Below are 26900 nucleotides of genomic sequence, written 5' to 3'. Positions count from 1 at the left end.
CAGCTTCTAGTCCAGAGGTTGGGGCACTCCCCACTGGGCCACAAGACCCCCTAGTTGTCTCACTGACAGGATTAGATAAAGAGAGTTCCCCTGAGCCTAAGGACTCAAAGTTTCATCATGTATTAATTACTGGGATAGAATCATAGAATTCCTACAGTACAGAGGAAGGCCACTCAGCCCATCAAGTGTGCACCAATCACAATCCCACCCAAGCTCTATTCCCGTAACCCCACCTATTCACCCTAGCTAATACGCCTGACACTAAAGGACAATTTAGTATGTCCAATCAACTGAATCTGCACATCTTTGGACTATGGGAGGAAACAAGAGCACCTGGGGGACAAGGGGAGAATGTGCAGATTCCACACAGACAGTCACCCAAGGCCAGAATTGAACCCGGGACCCTGGTGCTGTGAGGCAGCAGCGCTAACCACTGTGTGCTGTCCCTGAAGGAATAGTGAGTTGTTGATCCAGGTCTGCAAAAGACCCTAAGTTATAAAGCACTGACCATCCTGACTTGGAAAATATCACCATTCCTTCACTGTCACTGGGTCAAAAGTCTGAAACTCCCTAACAGTACTGTGGGTGTACCTACACACAGTTCAAGAAGGCAGCTCACCACCACCTTCTCAGGGGCAAATAGGGGGCAATGAACACTGGCTTAGCCAGTAATGTCCACATCTCAATATATTAGTAAAGAGAGTAGGCCATTCAACAAGGTTATAGCTGGTGTTCACATACTATCCCAGATCTCTTGATTTTTTTTAATATCCAAAAATCAATCCATCTTTGTTTTGAAGGTATTCAATTACTAAACATCCATAGCTCTCTGGGATAGAGAATTCTGGAAAGTCACAACTCTTTGAGTGAAGGAATTTCTCCCCAACTCAGCTGCAAATGGCTGACCACTTATTGTGAAGTCTGTGACTCCCTAGTTCTAGACCTTCCTGTCAGGAGAAATATCCTTCCAGCATCCACGCTGTCAAAACACAAATCATTTTATATGTTTCAGTGAAATCATCTCTCATCCTGCTAAATTCTAGGGAATTTAGGCCTTGTCTACACAATATCTCTTCCTTAGACAATCCACTCCTATCTTTCTTCCCATTCCTTCTATCTAACCCTGATATATTTTTATATAATCTCAATTAAATCTCCCTCAGCTTCTTCTGTTCCAATGAAAACAACCCCAAACTATCCAATCTCTCTGCATAGCTGAAAATCTCCATTCTGGGCAACATTCTTATAAATCCTTTCAATAACCTCTCCAATGCCATTGTATCCTTCCTACAGTTAGTTTATTTATTAGTGTCACAAATAGGCTTACATTAACACTGCAATGAGGTTACTATGAAAATCCCCTAGTCACCACATTTCGGCGCCTGTTCGGGTACACTGAGGGAGAATTAGTCAGTTACTCTAGCTAGCCCCCTGACACAATGGGGCAATTTAGCATAGCCAGTGCACCTAATCTGCACATCTTTGGTGTGTGGGAGGAAACCAGAGCACCTGGAGGAAACCCATGCAGACACAGGGAGAATGTGCAGACTGCACACAGACAGTGACCCAAGCCTGATGCTGTGAGGCAGCAGTGCTAACGACTGTGCCACTGTATAATGTGATAATCAGATCTGCAAATGTTCTCTGGCTGTGGTTTGATGAGGGTTTTGTACAGTTCCTGCATTGCAACGCCACCATAACATTTGTTATGGACAGGAGGGCATTTAATTGAAATTGCCCTGATTTCTCCTCTCACCATCCATCTCTAAACATAGAGGTGTTTTTTGATTTTTTTTATTTCTGTCTTTTATAAGTGGTGGTATATTTTCCCCAACCCTTCAGTTTAGGAGTGCTTCACTCCTGTTAGTAACTCCACAGAGAACTGAAGATAAGAGATTGGTTTGTTTTACATGCACTCAAAATGTGGAAATGGGCTTCACCACATTTCTCCCTCCCCTTTTTGAGTTGATAGAAGGACGCGGGTTCAATTCTCAGCTGGGGTCACTGTCTGTGTGGAGTTTGCACATTCTCCCCATGTCTGCATGGGTTTCCTCCGCATGCTCAGGTTTCCTCCCACTGTCCAAAGATGTGGGGGTTAGATGGATTCGCCATGCTAAATTGCCCCATAGTGTCAGGGGGACCAGCTAGGGTAACTGCATGGGGTTATGGGGATAGGGCCTGGGTGGGATTGTGGTCGGAGCAGACTTGATGGGCCAAATGGCCTCCTACTCTGTAAGGATTCTATAATCTGTTCAAAACCTATCCCATCTAGCAGATGTTTTGATGAAAGATCATCAACTTGAAACATTAACCAATTCCTCTCTCCATCGGTAATGCCAGACCTGCTGAGTATTTCTAGCATTTTTCGATTGAATTTCAGATTTCCATAATCCACAGTATTTTGCTTTTATACAAGTGGAGTGTGATGTGGTTTGTAATGCACCACCCAAAGCAGAACGACCCAGTGCTGAGGTTAATTTTAGATCAGGAATAGGGTTGCCAATTGTGATTAAATGAATTCCTGGAGGTTTCCATCATCTTATCTTTCCCTTATGTTCCAGCAATTGTGATGTACTGTCTTCCTACACTAACCAGACAGCAAGAAGAGTCATTACCCAATTGGATGATGCCTGATTATCAACCTCACAACCTTGTCATTTTCCTATTTCCAATACTTTAATGTTTAGTAAAGAGAAATGTTTAAAAAAATGATAATCTTTTTAATGTCCTGATGATTTTTCTCCAGGGTTGCACACAGCAGTGTCTGGGAGATTTAGTTTCAATGCCTGGAACTCCAGGCCAATCCTGGAGGGTTGGCAACCCTGTCTAGGAGTGAGTGGAGGTGCCTTTGCTTGCTTTTTGCACTGGAGAGGAAGGAGATTAGACAGTGTGCTTGCTTTTACCACCTCCTCGCTTCCCCATTGTCATGACATTTCCAACAATAAATGCATTTAAATGTGCTTCTTTGGTAAAGATCTATCTGGATAATTGAAGAGTGCAGAATAAAAGCACAAGCTGCATTATCGTTTCTCTTCATGGTTTAATGTAATTATAGGGTAATACTTGAAGAGACAATAGGAACATTATGCTATTTGTACAATTGAATAATATGGGTAATAAATACAGTAATTGAAATAGGAAATGTGACTTCAGAGTACTAAGACTTAGATATGAATGTAAATCAGCCCCAGGCTGTTTGTGTAGCTGTAATGCATAATATATGTTGCTGCTGACTCTTTAGTATGTAGTTAACAATGAAAACACAGGACTGGAAACACTCAGTGAGTCAGGCAGCTTCTGAGGGGTGGGGGAGGGGGAAGAATCATAGTCATTGAGGTTTACAGCATGGAGAAAAAAATTAATGTTTTAGGCTAGGTACTGAGGGGTATTTCCATGTCATATTTTAAATGATATAGTGAAATAAACTTGCCTTACTCTGGTCTGGTCTATAGATGACCCCAGTCCCACAGTCAGAGGTGACCTACCTTGCCAACAAGTCACTCATTTGCATAACTGTAATTCAGAATGGCAAAACATTTAAATTTTTCCAGGAAAAGTTGGAAAGAAGGAATAAGGAACAAAGAACAAAAACAGCCCGGGAAACAGGCCCTTCGGCCCAACGAGCCTGTACCGCCATCTCAATACCACCAGTCCCCCTCTGCACCCACGACCCTTGTCTAACGTTTTATGGCCATCCACATTGAGGGAAACTGATTTAGGGACAATTTATTACTGCCAATCAGCCTAACAGCACATCTTTGGGGTGTGGGAGGAAACCGGAGCACCCGGAGAAAACCCACTCAAGCACGGGGAGAATGCACAAACTCCCACAGACACCGGCCCAAATCCATGTGTCTGCACAGCAATCAGCGATAGATCGAAGAACGTTGGAAGAGAAGTAAGTGTACCCTGGTTGATGATGGATGTTCTTAGAATCCCTACAGCACAGAAGGAGTCTGTACCGACCACAATCCTACCCAGGCCCTTTTCCCACAACCCCATATATTCACCCTGGTAATCCCCCTGACACTAAGGGTCAATTTACCACAGCCAATCAACCTACTCCGCACCTTTGGACTGTGGGAGGAAACCTGAGCACTCGAAAGAAACCCATGCAGACAGGGGGAGACTGTGCAAACTCCACACTTTACCCAAGCTAGAATTGAACCTGGGTCCCTGGTGCTGTGAAGCAGCAGTGCTAACCACTGTGCCACCGTACTGCTCACGAAAAACAGATTAGTTGTCATTTATTTCATTGTTTCTGCGTTTTTTGGATTTTGTTGTGACTTCTGTAAGAATTCCTTTGTCAATCTTCAATGGAATCAACAACAACAACTTATATTTATGTATCATTTTTAATATAATAAAATGCTTCAAGGAGCATTATAAAACAAACATATGACTCAGCCAGGAGATATTAGATCAGTTGATCAAAGGTTTAGTCATAGAGATGGGTTTTACAAAGCATGTGGCGAAAAACTGCAGCAGGCGACGGTGCAGAGGGACCTCGGGGTCCTTGTGCATGAGTCGCAAAAACCCAGTCTGCAGGTGCAGCAGGTGGTCAGGAAGGCAAATGGGATGCTGGCCTTCATAGTGAGGGGGATTGAATATAAAAGTAGGGAGGTCTTGCTGCAGCTGTATAGGGCATTGGTGAGGCCGCAGCTGGAGTACTGTGTGCAGTTTTGGGCGCCGTACTTACGCAAGGATATTTTGGCCTTGGAGGGAGTGCAGAGGAGGTTTACTAGGCTGATGCCGGAGTTGAGGGGGTTGAGCTATGAGGAGAGGCTGAATAAACTAGGCTTGTACTCGTTAGAGTTTAGAAGAATGAGGGGAGATCTCATTGAGACGTATAAGATGATGAATGGGATGGATAGGATAGAGGTGGAGAGACTCTTCCCGCTCAGAAAGGATAATAGGACTAGGGGGCACAGCCTCAAGATAAAGGGGGGGGGCGGTTTAGAACTGAGTTGAGGAGGAATTTCTTCACTCAAAGGGTGGTGAATCTCTGGAATTCTCTGCCCGTTGAAGTGGTGGAGGCTACCTCGCTAAATATCTTTAAGACGCGGGTTGATGGGTTTTTGATAAGAGAGGGGATTAAGGGTTATGGGGAGAGGGCGGGAATGTGGAACTGAGCCATGACAGATCAGCCATGATCTTATTGAATGGCGGGGCAGGCTCGAAGGGCTAGATGGCCCACTCCTGCTCCTATTTCTTATGTTCTTATGAAAGCAAAAAAACTGCAGATGTTGGAATTCTGAAATAAAAACAGAAAATGCTGGAAAACCTCAGTAGGTCTGCCAGCATGTGTGGAGAAAGAAACAGAGGTAAATGTTTCGTGCCCATATAATTCTTCTTCAAAACAGCTGAGTTTTTCCAGCATTTTCTGTTTGATGCAGTAAATCTAATATAATAAATCTCTGTCCTGTTTTCATTTGTCACACCATTATTATGCCCCAAGTCAGCGCAGTGCATGAGAAAGAGTGGATGCAAAACCACTGTAGCAACATTGGAAGTGTTCAGAGAGGCAGCGGGTGAAATTGAGCTGGATGTTGTCAGTGTACATACAAACACTAACCCTTTGTTTATGGATGATCTCATTGAGGGACAGCTTGTGGATGAGAAATCGGAAAGGGCCAAGGATAGATCCTTGGGAGAGCACCAGAGCAGGAAGCAAAGCCACTGCAAGTGATTCTCTGGCTACATTTAGGCGGAGAAGAATGGAACCATTTGAGAGCAATCTTGCCCAGCCAGACAACATGGAAAGGTGTTGGTGAAAGATGGCATGTTCCATACAAAGGCTACTGATAGGAAGTGTGAATAAGAATAGTTTGCCTTTGCCACAATCATGCAGGATGTAATTTGTGACTTCAATCTCTGATGAGAGGCATGGTGGCATAGTGTGTAACACTGCTGCCTCACAGCGCCAGGGATCTAGGTTCGATGTCTAGCTTGGGTCACTCTCTGTGCAGAATTTGCATATTCTCCCCATGTCTGTGGGGGTTTCCTCTGTGTGCTCCAGTTTCCTCCCACAGTCCAAAGATGTGCGGGTTAGATGGATTGACCATGGTAAATTGCCCCTTATTATCAGGGGGACTAGCTAGGTTTATGTTACTTGCAACCCTCCTCACATTAAACGGCAATCAGCATAATCAAGGACCCCATGCACCCCGGACATTCTCTCTTCCAACTTCTTCCTTAGGGAGAAAGATACAAAATTCTGAGGTCACCTACCAATCGATTCAAGAACGGGTTCTTCACTGCTGCAGTCAGATTTTTGAATGGACCTACCTTGCATTAAGTTGATCTTTTTCTACACCCTAACTATAACTGTAACACTACATTCTGCACTCTCTCAGTTCCTTCTCTATGAATGGTATGCTTTTTCTGTATAGTGTGCAGGAAACAATATTTCTCACTGTATGTTAATACATGTGACAATAAATCATATCAAATCAAATTAAAAATGTGAATTCAATTATTTTCAACACAGAGAATGGTTGCCTGAATCAGTTATGTGTTCTATAATAAGCCATTCAAAACAACAACAGCTTGTATTTATATAACAACTTTAATGTTGTCAGGTAGATGTGCTTTATGTCAAATAATGATTTTTAATCCATCATCTGGAAATCTAAACTGCACTTTTAAAAAAGGCATAAAAGGAGGATGGTTGTGCTAATTGGAGGTCAATCATCTCAGCTCCAGGGCATTGCTGTGGGAGTTCCTCAGAGTAAGTCCAATTGCTTCAATTGCTTCATCAATGACCTTCCTTACATCATAAGGTCAGAAGTGGGGAGGTTCACTGACAATAACACAATGTTCAACACCATTTGCAACTCCTCAGATACTGAAGTAGTCCATGTCCAAATGCAGCAAGACCTGGACAAGATTCAGATTTGGGCTGATAAATGGCAACTAATGTTTGTGCCACACAAGTGCCAGACAATGACCATCTCCAACAAGAGAGAATCTAATCATTGTCCCTTGATATTCAATACTATGTATGGTATGATTTGTATGGAAAGCACACTAAACAATACTTTTCACTGTATCTAGGTGTATGTGACAATAATAATCAAATAAAAAAATCAATGGCATTACCATTGCTGAATTCTCCATTATCAATATCCTGGGGATTGCCATTGCCCAGAAATAGAATTGGACCTGCCATTATTTACTGATTTGGATTATTGAATCCAGTCTATAGATTATTGATTTGGTTCACAGATTATTGGTTAGTTGATGGATTATTGATTACAGCCTATGGATTATTGATTCGGGTCAATGATTTGTTATATGGATTATTGATTCCAGCCTATGCATTATTCATTCTGGCCGATGGACTAATGGTTTGATGTGTGGGTTATTGATTCCAGTGTATGGATTATTGATTCTGGTCAATTGTTAATTTGATTGGTGCATTATTGATTCCAGTCTATGCATGATTGATTGATTCTCATCTATGAATATTGATTGTAGTCTATAGGTTATTGATTTGGTTTATGGATTATTGATTTGGTTTGATGAATTGATTTGATTTCTGAATTATTGATTTGGTTTATGGATTATTGATATAGTTTATGGGTTATTGATTGGGTTGATGGATCATTGATGATTGGGTTTATGGGTGATCGGTTCAGCTGGATGAATTATTGATTTGGTTTGATGGATTGATTTGATTTCTGAATTATTGATTATGGATTATTGATATAGTTTATGGGCTATTGATTAGGTTGATGGATTATTGATTAGGTTGATGGATTATTGATTTGGTTTATGGGTGATCGGTTTGGTTTGATGGATTATTTCACAGTTACTCTCTCTCTCTCGGAGTTGCTGCTCCGCTCTCCCCTCCCCCTGTGGGCGGTTCCTGGTGCCGGGAGATGTGGAGCTTCGCCGGGAAAGGCGCTCAGGCGGTGCCGCTCTCCGGGTGGCTGAGGCCTGTCCAGGCCCTGAATCCCCGAGCTGCCGTGTGGGGGAAGCGGCCCGGAGGCGCCGGGCCCGAGCAGCCGGAGCCGGGCTCGGATCGGAGTAAGGTAGGGCCTGGAGCCGGGGAGGAGCCGCGGCCTCGGGACTAGAGCCGGCCGGGACTCGGGAACCTTCCACCGCCACCGGGAGCAAACCCGGATTAAACCCCCTAAACCCGGATTAAGCCCGGATTAAACCCCCTAAACCCAGGGCAAACCCGGATTAAATCCCCTAAACCCGGATTAAACCCCTTAAACCCAGGGCAAACCCGGATTAAACCCCCTAAACCCTGAGCAAACCCGGATTAAACCCCCTAAACCCGGAGCAAACCCGGATTAAATCCCCTAAACCCGGATTAAATTCCCTAAACCCGGATTAAACCCCCTAAACCCAGGGCAAACCCGGATTAAACCCCCTAAACCCTGAGCAAACCCGGATTAAACCCCCTAAACCCAGGGCAAACCCGGATTAAACCCCCTAAACCCTGAGCAAACCCGGATTAAACCCCCTAAACCCTGAGCAAACCCGGATTAAACCCCCTAAATCCAGGGCAAACCCGGATTAAACCCCCTAAACCCTGAGCAAACCCGGATTAAACCCCCTAAATCCAGGGCAAACCCGGATTAAACCCCCTAAACCCTGAGCAAACCCGGATTAAACCCCCTAAACCCTGAGCAAACCCGGATTAAACCCCCTAAACCCAGGGCAAACCCGGATTAAATCCCCTAAACCCTGAGCAAACCTGGATTAAACCCCCTAAACCTGGAGCAAACCCAGATTAAACCCCCTAAACCCGAATTAAATCCCCTAAACCCGAAGCACACCCGGATTAAACCCTCTAAACCCGGAGCAAACACAGATTAAACCCGCCCCCCCCCCCCCCCCCAATCAAAGCAAACCCAGATTAAACCCCTTAAACCCAGACCAAACCTGCATTAAACTCCTTAAACCCCCCAACCAGAGCAAACCTAGAGCAAATCCAGATTAAACCCGGAACTAATCCCTCAAACCCAATCAATTACCCCAAACCCAGTTCAATCCCTGTTCAAACTTCCCCACATCTGGATCAAACCCTCCAAACCCAAATGAACCCTCCTCTCAAAACCGACTCCAACCACCTCTCCATTGAGGGCAAATGTCCCCAAACCCAGATCACAAACTCTAGTCTTCCCCCACAGACTGGGAACCTGTCCTTCTCTCTACAGCACGATTCCCTTCCATAAAGCGAACCCCACAACAGGTTGCCTATCACCCCACTTTTCAAACAGGCATCCTGTTTACTGGAACTTACTCTATATCTGGATCTCATCCCTCCACTCCAAGCGCCTAAAGCCTCTCTCTCAATAGGCACATTATACTGTGTTTCTGACCATCTGACCCTGTTTTCCTGGCACATTGTGTGTCACACTGTACCTGATTCATACTGTGTAATTGTCTGCATTGAAACTTCAGTTATGGCCCAATTTCCTTCCCTGTTTTTGAAGTTCAGGCACCACTTTGCCCATATGTCCCAGTGGTTAGTCTTCATACATGAGGCTAGGCAGCCAGTCCTGGTGTGCCATTTAACGACAGAGCCCCTTGGAGCCAGTCTTTATATTTGCATTCTTCATCTTTGTAGGTGCCTCAGAGTCCAACCTGGCAGCTTGTTGAGGATGGAGAACTTCCAGAGGTAAGCAAGCAATTGTGGACACTAATTTCAGATTTGAAAATAGCTGAAAGGCAGTGGTGAAATTTCTACTGTGAAACATAATGAGCTGGGAGGTTAAGTCTTTGACCCTGGTCTATGCAGTGGTAGGATTGCTACAAGTGACTCACCATTTCTGGGTGAAGGAAGGGGGTCTGACAATTCTTGGTAGCTCCAACAACTCCTGAGTGAAATGCAAAGGTGGACTAATTTAGATTGAGCTTTCACAGTCAGTGTACTTACTCAAGTTATCAAAGCAGTGGTGTAAGTGATACTCTCATTAGATTGGTATTAGGGGAAATTTCTGGGGGCTTCCCTGTGGGGATTCAGTAAGGATAGGCAACAACACGTCCCCCATGTTCGTCCTCAACACTGGTGTCCCACAAGACTGTGTCCTCAGCCCCTTACTATACTCCTTATACATCTGTGACTGTGTGGCCAAATTCCCCTCCAACTAGATTTTCGAGTTTGCTGATGACACCACCTTAGTGGGTCAGATCTCAAAGATTGATGAGATGGAAAGCGAGAGAGAATCTGGTGAACTGCTCCGATGACAATAATCCTTCCCTCAATGTTAACAAAATAAAGAAGGTAGCCATTAACCTCAGGAAGCATAGTGGAAGCTATGCAGCTATGCAACAGAGGTGAAGTAATAATGGTTGAGAACTTCAAGTTTTCAGGTGTCCAGATCACCAACAACCTGTCGTGGTTGCTCCATGTCGAAGCTATAGTTAAGAAAGCCCACCAACGCCTCTACTTTCTCAGAGAAGACTAAGGAAGTTTGGCATGTCCGCTACGACTGTCAACAACTTTTACAGATGCACCATAGAAAACATCCTTTCTGGTTGTATCACAGCTTAGTATGGCTTCTGCTCTGCTCAGAACCTCAAGGAACTACAAAGGGTCGTGAACGAAGCCCAATCCATCACGCAAATCAGCCTCCCACCCATTGACTCTGTCTACATTTCCTGTTGCCTCAGAAAAGCAGCCAGCATAATCAAGGACCCCACATACCCTGGACATTCTCCCACCTTCTTCCGTCAGGAAAAAGATACAAAAGTCTGAGGACGCGTACGAACTGACTCATAAACAGTTTCTCCCCTGCTGCCATCAGACTTTTGAACGGATCTACTTTGCATCTTTACACCCTAGCAATGACTACATTCTATACTCTCTCCTTTCCATCTCTATGTACGGTGTGCTTTATCTGTATAGCATACAAGAAGCAATACCTTTCACTGTATACTAATACATGTGACAATAATAAATCAAATCTAAATCGGAAGAATCCTGCCCAAGGTCAGTGGATCTTTGCGTGGTTCACCTCCTTGTACACTGTGATTTCCATGGCAGGCGGGATGGGAAAACTCCTCCCATAGAGAGGCTTGGTTGTCATTTTCTGTAACTCTGTGCCTATTGCCTCAACCCCATGCAGGCTAGCAATCAATCCTGGCTAGGTGGCAAGAATAGTTAGCTGCTCTGCTAACAGAGATTTATGGTCAGTTAGTGAGCACCATATGTTTACAAACTCCAGGTATCCATGGAGATGATTGACCACCTGGAACGATTGGCACTTGTCGATTTTTGGAACCAGGAGGGTGTAGAGAGGCTGGCGGATGCCATACAGTTTGCCAACCAGCTGCACGTTGTTGACACAGAGGGAGTGGAACCAATGGATTCAGTGCTGGAGGACAGGTAATGACTTTCTGTTTTCTTATGCAATGGTTGCTAAATTAAGGAAATGAAATTTTAAACGTGAAGTATTGAAGTTTCAGATTCTGAAATTCCTTACTTAAACCTCCCTGTCTATAAGACAACCCTTCAAACCTCTCTCTTTTTGTCACCTGTCCTAATGTCTCCTATTTTCAGTGCGAAGTCTCACATCACCAGGTTAAAGTTCAATAGGTTTATTTAAAACCATTCACCTGATGAAGGAGCAGTGCTCCGAAAGCTCGTGATTCTAAGTACACCTGTTGGACTTTAACCTGGTGTTGTGAGACTTCTTACTGTGCCCACCCTAGTCCAATGCTGACATCTCCACCTCTCCTATTTTTGTGCCTGATAACACTCCTGTGATGTTGGATATTTTTCCCCTTGCAAAATAAAAGCAATTTTTCCAATATTACTGTGGGATACTGTGAAAGAGGTTTGTGAGGCTTTGTGTGTGTTGGTGACTAATTTAATTAAACCTGAAGGCTTTAAATCATCAACATGGTTAATTGTAAAAGCAGGCATTTGAAACAGAAATGAGCAGAAAGCTGAAATACAAGTAAGTAACATGGATAGAAATTTGCATGAGAAGATAAGAAGGCTTGTTGGTATTTACATATTGATTTTCAAAGGGAAATAAAAGGAAGTTTGCAAATAGCAAGGCCATAAATGAACAAAGCAAAATTTATTTTTATCTGAAATTGGTAGGCATAAACAATGTGAATGGTTTTTATATTCTGGGAATGCTAACTTCCAGAGAAAGTTAAAAACTGATTTGCCTGAAGAGGGAGTCTGTAAACCCGGGGACAGTGGAGGCTTGCAGCCTGTTCCCTTCCTCTTTAGACCTTAGTCTGTTGTGGACAGATGGAACTCAGCATGGAGCGGATGTCAGACAAACATTACAAAACTCCCCACCTCCCCGGGGCCCAGAAGAGCTATAGACTGATTAAATAAGTGGGCAACAAAGTGACAGAAGGAGTAGAAAGTGAACAAATGTGGAGGTTGACTTTGGTTCTATGAATAGAAAAGCACTATAGTTTTAAAAGGAGTGGCTCTTTTAACTGTTGATATTCAGGGTGACTTGGTGTACTTGTACAAGGCACACACAACATTAGCATGCAGGTACAGCAAATAATTGGTAAAACGGCATGTTGATCAGTTTTGCAAGGGGTTTGGAATAAGAACAAGGACATCCTCCTCCATTTGTATCGGGCTTGCTATACAAGTCGAGGTAGGCTGCATCTTGAGTACTTGTGCTGTTTTGGTCTCTAGCTAAGGAAAGGTTAGGAAGGATGCCTTGGAGGCTGTAAAATGGAAGTTCACTCGATTGGTTCCTGTGCTGATAGGATTGTCCTCTGATGAGAGACTGAGTAAATTGGGCCTATTCTGTAGAGATTAGAAGAATAAGAGGTGATCTCATTGAAACATAGGGGATTGTGAGAAGTGGATACTCAGCAAGACCATGGTTTCCTTGCGCATCAGTTGTTGAAAGTAAGCACGCAGGTACAGCAGGCAGTAAAGAAGGCAAATGGTATGTTGGCTTTCATTGCCAGAGGGTTTGTGTTCAGGGATAGGGATGTTTTGCTGCAGTGGTATAGACTGATGGTGAGGCCACACTTGGAGTATCAGGCGCAATTTTGGTGTCCCTCTCTGAGGAAGAATGTTGTTGCTACAGAGGGAATGCAGCGAAGGTTTACCAGGCTGATTCCTGGGATGATAGGTCTGTCATATGAAGAGAGACTACGTCAGTTAGGATTGTATTCACTGGAGTTTAGAAGAGTGAGAGGGGATCTCATAGAAATCTCTAAAATTTTAACAGGGTTAGTAGAGTAGATTCGGAAGGAATGTTCCTGATGGTGGGGGAGTCCAGAACTAGGGGTCATAGTTTGAGGGTAAATCTTTAAGGACTAAGGTGAGGAGAAATTTCTTCACTCAGAGAATGGTGAGTCTGTGGAATTCACTCCCACAAAAAATAGTTGAGGCCAAAACATGTGATTTCAAGAAGAAATTAGATATAGCTCTTAGGGCTAAAGGGATATGGGGGAAGGGGGAATCAGGATATAGAATTTGGTAGTCAGCCTTGATCATAACGAATGGTAGATCAGGTCCAAAGGGCCAAATGGCCTACCTCAACTTCTAGTTTCTATGTTTCTGAAGGGGTTTGATGGGGTCGAGACTGATAGAGTGTTCCCCTTGGCTGGGAGAATCTCAAAACAAGGGGCCACCACATCAGCAGAAGGGGTGGATCATTTAGAACTGAGATTGGAGAAATTTCTTCACTCAGAGATTTGTGAATGTTGGAATTTCCTACTCCAGGGGTTGTGTGGATCCTTCAGCACATTCAAGGCTGGCATTGAGAAAATTTGACCTCTTAGGCTCGTGGGGATGGGCACGAGAGTGGAGTTGAAACCCTACAGTGCAGAAAGAGTTCATCTGGCCCATCAAGTCTGCACCGACCACAATCCCACCCAGGCCTTACCTCCATATCCTTACATATTTACCTGCTAATCCCTCTAACCTATGCATCTCAGTACACTGAGGGGCAATTTTAGCATGGCTAATCAACCTAACCTGCACATCTTTGAACTATGGGAGGAAACCAGGGCATTCGGAAGAGTCCCAGGGGATCAGCCGTAATCATATTGAATGATAAAGCAGGCTTGAGGGCGGACATGTAATCTACTCTTGCTCTGATGTATGTTCTCATGGAATTGTCTGTCACTGATCTGAGAGATCGATGGACCACAGTTACAGGACCTTTCAATTCAACTTCTAATACATTGCTCTTTTCCCCCCCCCCCACAGAGCTTTGTACTTGCGTGCAGACAAGGTCACAGAAGGTTACTGCGCAGAGGTTATCCTGAGCAACGCGAAGCACACTATAGAGGAATACCTTGTAGCGCCTCCAGGTAAATTCAATTAGTATGACCACTGGAAATGCTCGGAGCTTTTGGATTCTTCTTGTAATGTGAAATGAATGTTGTTCCCTCCTTTTATCGCCTGTGTCCTCTCCTGAAAACACTGGGATTGATTTTCAGCTTGTTGCCAGAGCTATAATTGATTTTTTTAATTGGCTGCCTGAAATTTAATTTCATAGAAAAATATCGTTGAATCCCTACAGTGCAGAAGGAGGCCATCAAGTCTGCACTGACTCTCCGACAGAGCATCCCATCCAGGCCCTATTCCTATAATCCACATATTGATCCCGCTAATTCCCCCAACCTACACATCTTCTGCACTAAGGGTTTGTTTACCCTGCCCAATTAACCTAACCTGTACATCTTTGGACTGTGGGAGCAAACAGGAACACCCAGAGGAAACCAACACAGACATGAGGAGAATGTGCAAACTCTACACACAATAGCCAAGGGTTGGAATTGAACCCGGGTCTCTGGAGCTGTGAGGCAGCAGTGCTAATCACTGTGCCATCCGCAGCACGGCATGGCTCAATTATTAAATTTGTTTCCCAGCCTCTTCTGACATTATCGGTTAAATGCCCACTGTTGTCATGTGAGCCATGATAATGAAAGTAGGAAGGTTTTCATGTCAAGTCTGATCCTAGTCTCATCCAGTGCCTAAACACAAACAGCAGCAACAGAGGGTGTTGTTAGATAACGTTTGAGAGTGGAACTCAAGGCTGAGTTCACATTTGTCTAATCTGAGGTAGCTGTTAGACTTTAGCTGAGGTCAGTTAATGCATCATAACTCAGCAACGGAAGCTGATCTGGCACATTGGTTAGCACTGTCGCCTCACAGCACCAGGAACCCGAGTTCAATTCCAGCCTTGGGTCACTGTCTGTGCAGAATCTGCACATTCTGCCCGTATCTACATGGGTTTCCTCCAGGTGCTCCGGTTTCCTTCCACTGTCCAAAGATGTGTGGGTTTGGTTGGTCATGCTAAATTGACCGTAGTGTCAGGGGGATTAGCAGTGTATATGTGAGGGGTTACAGGTATAGGGCCTAGGTGGGATTGTGGTGGGTACAGACTTGATGGGCCAAATGGCCGTCTTCTGCACTGTAGAGATTCTATGATATGTAAAAACATAGAAAGAGGAAGAGACCATTTAATCTGTCAAGCCTGTTCTCCATCTAGTGAGATCTTGGCTAAATTGTGACCTGATTCCTGCTACTGTTACCCAGGTTCCTTAACATCCTTGGTTAACAAAAGTCTATCTCAGTTGTAAAATTAACAATTGATCACTTGTAGAAGGGTGTTCTAAAACCTCCACCTCTGTGTGTACAATTGTTTCCTAATTTACCTCCTGAAAGATCCAGCCGGATCTTGTAGACTGTACCCCTGGCCCTGGAGTCCCCAACCAGCATTCACAGAATCATAGAAACTCTAAAGTGCAGAAAGAGGCCATCTGCACTGACCACAATCCCACCCAGGCCCTACCCCCATATCCCTACATATTTACCCGCTAATCCCTTAACCTACACATCTCAGGACGCTAAGGGGCAATTTTAGCATGGCCAATCAACCTAACCCGCACATCTTTGGACTGTGGGAAGAAACCGGAGCAATCGGAAGAATCCCACGCACACACGGGGAGAATGTGCAGACTCCACATAGACAGTGACCCAAGCCGGGAATCGAACCCAGGTCCCTGGAGCTGTGAAGCCTCAGTGCTAACCACCGTGCCACCCCAGGAATTTTCATTCCCATTAATATCTGAAAATGTTGATCAAAGCAACCCTTAAGGTTAAAAATTCTATTGAATACAACCCTAGTTTGTGTAATCTCTCTTTGTAATTATCCCTGGAGTCCAGGTGTCATTGTGGTAAATCTTCAACCAGAAACGCTGAGTGTGTGATCCATCTCGGCCTCCGCCGGAAGGCCCCCAGCATCACAGATGTCAGTCTTCAGCCATTTTGATTCACTCTAGCACAAGATGTCATAAAATGGTTGAAGACACTGTGTACTGCAAAGGCTGTGTGCCCTGGCAGTATTCTTTGTGCTCCCGAACTTGCCACACCCCTAGCCAAGCTGTTCCAGGACAGCTACAACACTGGCATCTACCCAACAATGTGGAAAATTGTCCAGTTATCTCACATCCACAAAAGGCTGGGCAAATCTGACCCGGCCAATTACTGCCCGTCAGCTTACTCTCGATTTGTTGGTAAAGTGATGGAAGGGATCGGAGACTGTGCTATCAAGAGGCACTTACTCAGCAATAACCCGCTCGTTGATTCTCAGTTTGGGTTCTGCCAGGGCCACTCAGCTCCTGACTTCATCACAGCCTTGGTCCAAACATGGACAGGAGGTGAGGGTGACTGCCCTTGACATTGTGGCAGGTTTGACCAATTGTAGCCGCAAGGAGCCCTGGCAAAACTGAAGTTAGTGGGAATCAGGGGGAAATCTCTCCGGGGTTGGAGTCATACTTGGCATAAATGGAGATGGTTGTGGGATGTGCCATAACATCACTGTCAGAATTGCTCAGGGTAAGGTCCATAGCCCAGCAATCTTCAGCAGCGTCCGTCTTTCCTTCCCTCCAGCATAAGGGGGTGTTTACTGAACACCCTCTTCATTCATCTTTTTTTGTTTTTTTTTATTTATTTATCATTTTCACAAGTAGGCTTACGTTAACATTGCCATGCAGTTACTGTGAAAATCCGCTAGTTGCCACACTCTGGTGCCTGTTCGGGTACACTGAGGGAGAATTTAGCACGGCCAATGCACCTAACCAACACATCTTTCAGACTGTGGGAGGAAACTGGAGCACCTGGAGGAAACCCACGCAGACATGGGGAGAACCTACAGACTCTGCACAGACAGTGACCCAAGCCAGGAATCGAACCCGGGTTGCTGGCACTGTGAGGCAGCAATGCTGTGCTGCCCATATTCATTATTATTCTCATTTTGTTTATATAGTTTAAGTCAGTTTCGGACCCTGATTCAATATTAATTTGTTTCTTTGGGATGGCAGGCATGCTGACCTCTTCTAAGATAAATACTGACCCCAAATAACTATTTAGCATGTTTTCCTTATTTCCATTGAGAATATTACCAGTAGCCATATAAAAAGGTGCACATTGCACATGGCTACTCTTTACCCTGAGTGTTGATCTTGGTATCAATAGCATGTTTACTTTCATATTTGTTTTTGCTTTTTTTTAATCATCCTTTGCTGTTACTGGAATGCCAGACACTTCCAAATGAACAAATTAATATTTCCCATTCACCGGTGCTTCTCCCCATTTTTGTACACTTCTTCTTTGCTTCATCTTGCCCCAAGTTGTCTTTTGTAGCCACATATACCCCAAGGGGTATAAACTTCTTTAATCACTTTAAATTACCTTTTGAATTCCTTCCTCTGACCTTCTGTCATCTGACAGATTTTGGACAGATTTATCCAATTGAAATCAGCCGAACCTAAACCTAGAATAGCTGTAGTTGTTTCACATTTTCCCCTTTCAAAAAAACACTCAGCTCGATTGTATGAATGTTATTGGATAAATTTCCTTGCACTGTTCAGCATTCCGAATATGCTTTGCTCCCTTGTTTGGCTCAGGGACGTAATGTTGCAGAAAATTATCCTGGCACTTCACCACCTTTCAGACATACGCTTAAAATCCCCCATTAAAAACATGGCTGTTGCTTCATTCATGTCTAATCTCAACATTTATACAATCTACCACTTCACATCTGCTGATTCGCAACTCTCACTATCCAGAGGATCTCAACAGTGCAAGAGGCCATTCAGCCCATCACATTTGCACCAACTCTCCAAAAGAGCACCTTACCCAGGCCCACCCCTCCCCACGCTCTCACCCATAACCCGACACGTTTACAGTCTTAAATTCTTTCCAATTTCTTAATTCTCCCCATAGAGACTCCATCATTTCATTACATTGAGGTGATTCATCCTTAATCATGAAGGTTACTCCTTTGCCTATACCGTTTTCCCAATCTTTTCTGTAGACCTTATAATTTGCTTATTAAATTCCTAATCCTGACTATCTTGCAGCCATGACTCAGTGACGGTTACCATGGTTATACTGCCACACCTGCAAATCCCACCCCTGCCCAAGTTAAATTTGCTAAATTCATTCAATTTGTTCCTTGATACTCTGCCCTTGTGACCACTTTACTTTCCCTTTCCTTATCGTTGTGGGTAGAGATTAGGAACAGCAAAGGAAGGAAGACGCTGGTGGGTGTCATCTATAGGCCCCCGAATAATGATCTGGAGGTGGGGCGGGCTGTTAACGCGCAAATAAGTGCGGCGTGCAGGAATGGGACGGCCATAATTATGGGAGATTTCAATCTGCATATTGATTGGTCGACCCATGTTGGACGCAGTGGGCTCGAGGAGGAGTTCTTGGAATGCTGCCGGGATAGTTTCCTTGAACAGTGTGTGTTGGAGCCGATGAGGGAGCGAGCTATCTTGGATCTGGTGTTATGTAGTGAGGCGGGTAGAATTAGGGACCTTGCGGTGAAGGATCCTCTTGGGGAGAGTGATCATTGTATGGTGGAGTTTCTGGTGCAGATGGAGGAGGAGAAAGTGGGTTCCCGGACACGCGTCCTTTGTTTGGACAGAGGGGAGTACGGTAGGATGAGAGAAGAATTGGCGAATGTTGACTGGGGGAGCACGTTGGAAGGTAGGTCTGCTGAGGAGCAGTGGAGGATCTTTAAGGAGATCTTTCTTGGTGCTCAGCAGAAATTTATTCCGATGGTTAAAAAGGACCATAGGAGGAGAGGTATTAAGCCGTGGATAACGAAGGAGGTGAAGGAAAGTGTTAAACTAAAAGCGGAGGCGTTTAGAGTAGCTAAGAGTAGTGGGCGAGAAGAGGATTGGGAGAGGTTTAAATGTCAACAAAGATTAACAATGAAGTTGATAAAGAAGGGTAGGAGAAACTATGAAGCTGGGCTAGCGCTTAATATAAAAAAGGATAGCAAGAGTTTTTATAAATACATAAAAAGGAAGAGGCTGGCTAGGGTGAACGTTGGACCCTTAGAGGATGAGAGGGGGGACTTAGTGGTAGGGGATGGGGAAATGGCTGAGGTCTTGAATAACTTTTTTGTTTCGGTCTTCACGGAGGAAGACGTGAATAATTTGCCGGGTGTTAGCGATGGAAAGGTGGTAGGACTGGAGGGTCTCAATGACATTATTGTTACTAGAGAGGCAGTGCTCGACAGACTGGAGGGACTGATTGTGGACAAGTCCCCAGGACCGGATGGAATGCATCCGAGGGTTCTGAAAGAAATGGCGGAGGTGACAGTGGATGCCTTGGTGGTTTGGATTCCGGGGAAGTGCCAGAAGATTCAAAAGTGGCTAATGTTACGCCGTTGTTTAAGAAGGGTGCCAGGCAAAAGGCAGGGAATTATAGGCTGGTTAGTTTAAACGTCTGTTGTAGGTAAAATGTTAGAATCCGTCATCAAGGAGGAAATAGTGAGTCATCTTGAGGGGAATTGCTTGATAGAGCAGACGCAGCACAGTTTCATTAAGGGGAAGTCGTGTCTGACAAATTTATTGGAGTTCTATGAGGATGTGTCTAGGGTGGTGGGTAGAGGAGAGCCGGTGGATGTGGTGTTTCTTGATTCTCAGAAGGCGTTTGACAAGGTACCTCACAAGAGGTTATTGCAGAAGGTAAGGGGGCGTGGAGTTGGGGGTAGGGTGTTAGCGTGGATAGAGGATTGGTTGTCAAATAGGAGGCAGAGAGTGGGGGTTAATGGGTGCTATTCGGATTGGCGGTTGGTGACTAGTGGAGTGCCCCAGGGGTCAGTGCTGGGGTCTCAGCTATTTACCATTTATATAGATGATCTGGAGGAGGGAACCGAGTGTATGGTGTTGAAATTTGCTGATGACACCAAGATTGGTGGAACGGCAAATTGCGCGGAGGGTGTGGAGAGTCTGCAGAAGGATCTAGATAGGCTGGGCGAATGGGCCAGGAAATGGCAAATGGAATTTAATGTTGGCAAGTGCGAGGTGGTCCACTTTGGTAGGAATAATGGTAGGAAGGACTATTACTTACGGGGCGAAAAACTGCAGCAGGCGACGGTGCAGAGGGACCTCGGGGTCCTTGTGCATGAGTCACAAAAACCCAGCTTGCAGGTGCAGCAGGTGGTCAGGAAGGCTAATGGGATGCTGGCCTTCATAGCGAGGGGGATTGAATATAGAAGTAGGGAGGTCTTGCTGCAGCTGTATAGGGCATTGGTGAGGCCGCAGCTGGAGTACTGTGTGCAGTTTTGGTCGCCGTACTTACGCAAGGATATTTTGGCCTTGGAGGGAGTGCAGAGGAGGTTTACTAGGCTGATACCGGAGTTGAGGGGGTTGAGCTATGAGGAGAGGCTGAATAAACTAGGCTTGTACTCGTTAGAGTTTAGAAGAATGAGGGGAGATCTCATTGAGACGTATAAGATGATGAATGGGATGGATAGGATAGACGTGGAGAGGCTCTTCCCGCTCAGAAAGGACAGTAGGACTAGGGGGCACAGCCTCAAGATAAAGGGGGGGCGGTTTAGAACGGAGTTGAGGAAGAACTTCTTCACTCAAAGGGTGGAGAATCTCTGGAATTCTCTGCCCGTTGAAGTGGTGGAGGCTGCCTCGCTAAATATTTTTAAGACGCGGGTTGATGGGTTTTTGATAAGCGAGGGGATTAAGGGTTATGGGGAGAGGGCGGGAATGTGGAACTGAGACACGACAGATCAGCCATGATCTTATTGAATGGCAGGGCAGACTCGAAGGGCTGGATGGCCTACTCCTGCTCCTATTTCTTATGTTCTTATGTTCTTTAGGACTCTTATCCTAGCCTGTTTCAGGTACAGTTTCTTCCTGTCTCAGTGCAATTTCCTATGATACAGAATCTCTCTTTCAACAAGACCTCTCTTTAAATACTTACCCCTCTGCCAGTTTGCACATGGCTCAGTGATAATCCAGAGATCCAATCCTTGCCATCCTCCTGCTCTTCAATTTAGCTCTTAATTCCAGAATTCTGCCTACTCTTTTCTACGTTGTTGATTCCAACAAAGATCCTGTTACTGGATCCTCTCCACTTACTCCATAATATCTTTTCAAGCTGGTTTGAGGTGTCCCTCTCCCTGGCACTATGTGGACAACAAAGGATAATAAATCTGTTCACCAAATTATTGCATTCCCAACTACATTAAATTTCCTCTTCACCACTTTCGCTACGTTACCATGATCCACTCCTGGCTGTCATTCTGACTGCCTTTATCTTCACTCTCTCAGGTAATAGAGACCTATTGAATAGGATCAGTTTCTACATCCTTGTTCTCTAGCTTACCTGGGTTTCCTTTACTCTTGTACACTGTCGTTCACACCAACCCCCTTCTGAACCTGCATCTCTTACAAGGAGTGATCGAAACTGTTCAGATACTGCTCCCACTCCCTTTCACGTCAGAGAGTCTCCAGCTTACACTCTAGTTTAATGATGGAAATGTCAACTCTGGGTATGTCCATTCAATAAGAAGTCTCACAACACCAGGTTAAAATCCAACAGGTTTATTTGGTAGTAAAAGCCACTAGCTTTTGGAGCACTGCCCCTTCATCACCTGATGAAGGGGCAAAGCCCCGAAAGCTAGTGGCGTTTGCTATCAAATAAACCTGTTGGACTTTAACCTGGTGTTATGAGACAACTTAACTGTGTTTACCGCAGTCCAACGCCGGCATCTCCACATTATGTCCATTCAGTACAGCCTCATTGTAGACACACTCATTCTGCAGTCCACACACACTCTGACCGTGCCTTATTCATATCTACTTTATAGTTTAACTTTTTTCTCTTTCTTTTACACTAAGCACTGGACAAAAATATTAAATATTTATTAAAAGCAAATTACTGCGGATGCTGGAATCTGATACCAGAAGAGAAAATGCTGGAAAATCTCAGCAGGTCTGATGGCAGGGGGCTTTGGGGGTTTTGACAAAGGGTCATCTGGACTTGAAACGTCAGCTCTTTTCTCTCCTTATAGATGTTGCCAGACCTGCTAAGATTTTCCAGCATTTTCTCTTTAAGTACTTATTGCTTTTAGCTTACACAAATCAATATAAGCATTGGAGACAAAAAAGCAGCACTTCCTTCTCCTTTTGCACCACATTCTCACTTTTACCAAACTCTTGACTTGTACTTTTAACACTGCTCTTCTTCTGTGGCTACTCCCTGAGTCAGCAATTACTGCTTACTTTATGTATCTCTTTCAGACAGACTCAGGTAACAAATGGGAACTGGGATTCCAGCACACAGTAATTAGAACCTATTCAGGCAATCACTTATTGTTGTTTAACAGTTAGCAACTGCAGAGAGGCTGTTCCTGTTAACCAATTTATTGTCTTTAAACTTGAGTTTAATTCAAAATGTGAAACTAAATTTCAGTTGGAGAGATATTCTCACATACTTACCAGAGATTTCTTACCCAACTCCTGGCGTTTGCACTGTAGTAACACACAAAGGGTCATCTGGACTCAAAATGTCAGCTCTTTTCTCTCCTTACAATGCTGCCAGACCTGCTAAGATCTCTTTTGGTTTGGGACCCTGTGCCAACACCTGGATTGCAACATGTTCACCTAGTATTTAGATAGCAGTGACTTTAATAGAACCATCGAATCCCTACAGTACAGAAAGAGGCCATTCAGTCCATCGAGTCTGCACCAACTCTCCAAAAGAGCATCTTACCCAGGTCCACCTCCCCCATCCTATCCCCATGCATTTATCTTGGCCAATCCACCAAACCGGCACCATTTTTGGACTGTGGGAAGAAATCGGAGCACCCGAAGTAAACCCACGGGGAGAATGTACAAACTCCACACAGATAGTGGCCCAAGCCAGGAATCGAACCCGGTTCTCTGGTGCTGTGAGGCAGCAGTGCTAACCACTGTGTCACCATACTGCCCACAGATTGAAAATTAATGCATTGGGGAAATAGACACTGAGCCAAAGGAGGCACTTTAAGTGTTTTGGAAGGTTTTGGAAAAGAATCTGAGACTGGGGATTACATAGTACAGTTGCCAATGGGAGTGTGAAGGAAAGGGAAACTGCTCGAAGAGACTCATCAGAGGAACAAAGTTCAGGGTGAGGCAATTTAGGCCAGAGGAAGTTGGAGACCATTAAGGCTAGGGATGAGAATTTCAGATTTGTGACATTAGCTGCGTATCCTTGTGGGAAGAGTTGCTGGATGAAAAGGACATGATGCAAAATAGAATCCAAGCAGCAGGATTTGGATGCTGGAGTTTATGGATATTGGAGAATAGGAGATTGGGAAGGGCAACAGTGAATTTAGGGGGTGAGCCGAGGCTATATTGTTATCAATGGCAAGTTTAATTCCAAAGTAGATGGGACACGATTTTGAAGTTAGAAGAGCAGGGCTCATAAATATTGCTAATCCGCATCAACTTCAACTGATTCAGCGTATAATTTTAACAATAACAGATATCCAATGGGAAACAATTACTAATAACAATTAATGGAATGATATGTTGGTCCTTTGAACGTTAATGAGTTAATTTTATGCCCAGAAATTTGCTAACAACTGAAGGGTCAAGTTGCTTTCCCCAAGGTTGTTATTGCAGTGAAGTTTGAAGGCTGAAATCTGATGCCAACTCATTTTGCTTTCAGTTTCCATCACAGAATGAGCAAGGCTCCAAGCGTTTATCAGCTTTTTGTTTATTCTTTCATGGAAGTGGGTGTCGCTGGCTGGGCCAGCACTTACTGCCCATCTCTAATTGCCCTTGAACTTGCTAGGCCGTTTCAGAGAGCATTCAAGAGTCAACCACATTGCTGTGGATTTGGAGTCACAGTAGGCCAGATCAGGTGAGAATATTGGTGAACCAGATGCATTTTAGCGACAATTGACGATGATTTCATGGTCATTAGACTTTTAAGTCAATCAATTCAAATGTCACCATCTGCCAATATGGGATTCAAACCCAGGTCCCCAGAACATTACCCAGATCTTTAGATTACTAGTCCAGTGACAATACCACTACACCATCACCTCCCCATAACCTGATTACCTGGAGTATTGCTTTCACCACTTGCTTCAACCTTTTATGTACTAAGTGATTTCTAGTATGATTTTTCCACTTCTTTCTTCACATCAAGATAAATGATGAGACCCAAATTGCTCCAGTTTTGTGACCAAAAGTATCACATTTGATTTTCTGCTGCGATAATTATTAATGTGTGGCTTCAGGAAGCTGTGTTAGAAAATCATGCTAGTTCTCAATGTGAGGAGGTTGTAGAATTGAAAATTGTTTTCAACTTTTGGACTTAAAGCGCGCTTCTGAATAAGACTTTTGACTGCATTGATTTCCGAGTCAAGTCTTATACAGTCTTCACCCAAGTATACTTGTATATTGATAAACAGCAGGAACCCTAGCTGATTTTTTTCCCCCCTTTTACCTACTGCTGAGTCCAAGTTGTAGATATCTTGCTGCCACCTGAGTTCAGTTAACTCGCAACAAAGATCTAAGCCTGATTTTGTAGTCTGTATATCTTAGTTGTCAGAAGCATTGGTGAGCCATTCTGAATATACTTTATGTGGCTTTGCAAAATTATTTGATGTATGTTGGGGCCCCATCTCAGCAGCCAAAATGTCAGCCAGGCTGACAGAAAGGTTTGATTTATGCACCAACAGAGAACAGGCCAATCACTGCCATTTGTTAAATCACTAGTTTTAACAAATATATTCTTTTGCAAAATATACTGCATTCTCGCACTGCGATTTGATCGCTGTGTATAGTTGCACAAAATTTGACAATAATGGTGCCTTTGCAACAAGATTGGAGTTTGCTAAATGCTTTCATCAGTTCACAGGAAATGTGTATAAAGCAAATCTGTTACAGCTCTGCACCATATGAAGCTGATCTCAGCCAAGGTAGGGATCCAATTAGCCTTTTCCTTCGGGATGTGTGAGCTAATAGCCAGCATGCCTAGACACAGTATATTGACCCATGCAATGTGTCCATGTCAGCTGAAGTTGTAATCAAGCTTGGCCCTAATGGGCCTCGTGGTAGAACAGCCTGCTACAGTTTATGTGAAGAATACCCATTTAGATGCTCAATGACACAGGATGCTGCTCCTATGGCTTCAGTAGATTAATAATAATTCATTCCAATCTGAAGAAAATCTGGAGAGGCAGGGGATGAATTATGATTAGATTCTGATTGACAAGAGTTTCTGAAGGCCTGGTGGGACAGTGGTAGCTTCCCTACTGCTGGACCAGAAGCTCCTGGTGTGAATCCAACACCAGGACTTGTTGCTCATGAAACGAGAGTTCAAACTGGTGAATATCTTTGAAAATCCTTCTGCCACGTCCCCTGCTATTCCTCAAAGGGTAAAAAAAGCAGTGTGAATGTGAAGAGACACTTAAAAATGTCTATCCCATTAATTTCTGTGAAATAAGACTTTGCTGAACATATTCCAACCATTTAACAATTATTGCATCCCACTTAGAATGGTCAATACAGGTTCTGTTATAAGTTAAGTAATCGAGTGTACAGAATACCTTGGAGGCAGTGGTACTGACAATTTCCAAACAACAAATCATTTGTTTTATTTACTAAGATTTATATTTTGCTCATGTAAATAAATATCTTTTTTTAGGCAATATTCCACTGCCAAAGAAAGAGAGAGACGGTCTTCTCCAGCATTCTAACTGGTGACCAAGACAGAGACATGTTGGGGGATCAACATTCTCAAAAAGGACGTTTTCTGGGAGAAAATTCCACCTTGTTGCTGAAATCGCAGGATCTACACTGACTCTAATGAAGACCCAACTGCTACAAGATTTATCAAGTGAACCATTTTTCACATCAACTGGCAATGTTGGCAGATGTAAAATTCGGTAAAAAGTGTAACTGTTCCTCTATTAAGCTTGTGAAAATGTTAGTTATATTTGATATTTTATTAAATCTGTCACTGGATAGAAAATGTTAAGTATTTGAATACTGAAACAAAGGTATTTCTCTTGGCTCCATGGCAGCACTTTCTCACCTGGAGAGAAAGGTTATAGTTCAGGAACCATGCTTCAGGAACTTGGGATACATAATCTAGGTTGATACTTAGTGCAGCATTCCCTTAGTACTGCACTTATCGAAAGTGTTATCTTTCAGATGAGACGTTATATCCTCCTAGCTGTGTTAGGCTCCTGAGGAACTGTTCTGAAGAGCAGTTGAGCAGAACAGCTGAACTCCCCTGCTCTGTTTAAATGGTGCCATGAGATCGTTTATATCCAGTTGGAAAGACACGGTTTAATTTTGGTAAGACAGCACTTTTGACAGTACCCATCCCCATCACATTCAACTCTCTGAAGTGGGGATGTATACTCACACCCATCTGCCTTAGGCCTAATAGATTATATGGATCCTAGTTTCAATGGATTTAAGCAAAGCCTTTGTTGAGACCTGACATAGATTTGTAAAAGTAAATACACATTGATACAGATCATTTGGGACAGTGGATTCAAAATTGGCTTAGTTGTAGGAGACAAAAAGGTGACGACAGAAGGCTGCTTTACTCATGATGTGGAGATGTCAGCGTTGGACTGGGGTAAACACAGTAAGAAGCCTCACAACACCAG

The 26900-nt window shown here is 44.0% G+C and overlaps 1 protein-coding gene across 1 annotated transcript; it reads left to right on the top strand.

Moving 5' to 3' along the window:
• Positions 1-7844: 7844 nt before the first annotated feature.
• gatc (glutamyl-tRNA amidotransferase subunit C) lies at positions 7845-26251 on the top strand. Its single transcript, XM_080208458.1, has 5 exons — positions 7845-8036; positions 9587-9637; positions 11187-11347; positions 14168-14271; positions 25925-26251. Exons 1-5 carry the CDS (start codon positions 7884-7886, stop codon positions 25981-25983), a joined length of 528 nt encoding a protein of 175 aa, XP_080064584.1. The 5' UTR covers positions 7845-7883; the 3' UTR covers positions 25984-26251.
• Positions 26252-26900: the final 649 nt, after the last annotated feature.

This window comes from Carcharhinus amblyrhynchos, chromosome 20 (assembly GCF_965287045.1).
Source record: "Carcharhinus amblyrhynchos chromosome 20, sCarAmb.v2.hapA, whole genome shotgun sequence".
Taxonomy (NCBI): Eukaryota; Metazoa; Chordata; class Chondrichthyes; order Carcharhiniformes; family Carcharhinidae; genus Carcharhinus; species Carcharhinus amblyrhynchos.
The sequence above is the reverse complement of the archived record's forward strand: the minus strand, read 5'-3'. Positions and strand labels throughout refer to the sequence as shown.

Bases quoted from the DNA above. Each gene is read 5' to 3' on its own strand.
- gatc (XM_080208458.1), top strand. From the start codon at position 7,884: ATGTGGAGCTTCGCCGGGAAAGGCGCTCAGGCGGTGCCGCTCTCCGGG. The intron at 9,638-11,186 runs GTAAGCAAGCAA...TACAAACTCCAG, and splicing joins AGGATGGAGAACTTCCAGAG to GTATCCATGGAGATGATTGA. The intron at 11,348-14,167 runs GTAATGACTTTC...CCCCCCCCACAG, and splicing joins GATTCAGTGCTGGAGGACAG to AGCTTTGTACTTGCGTGCAG.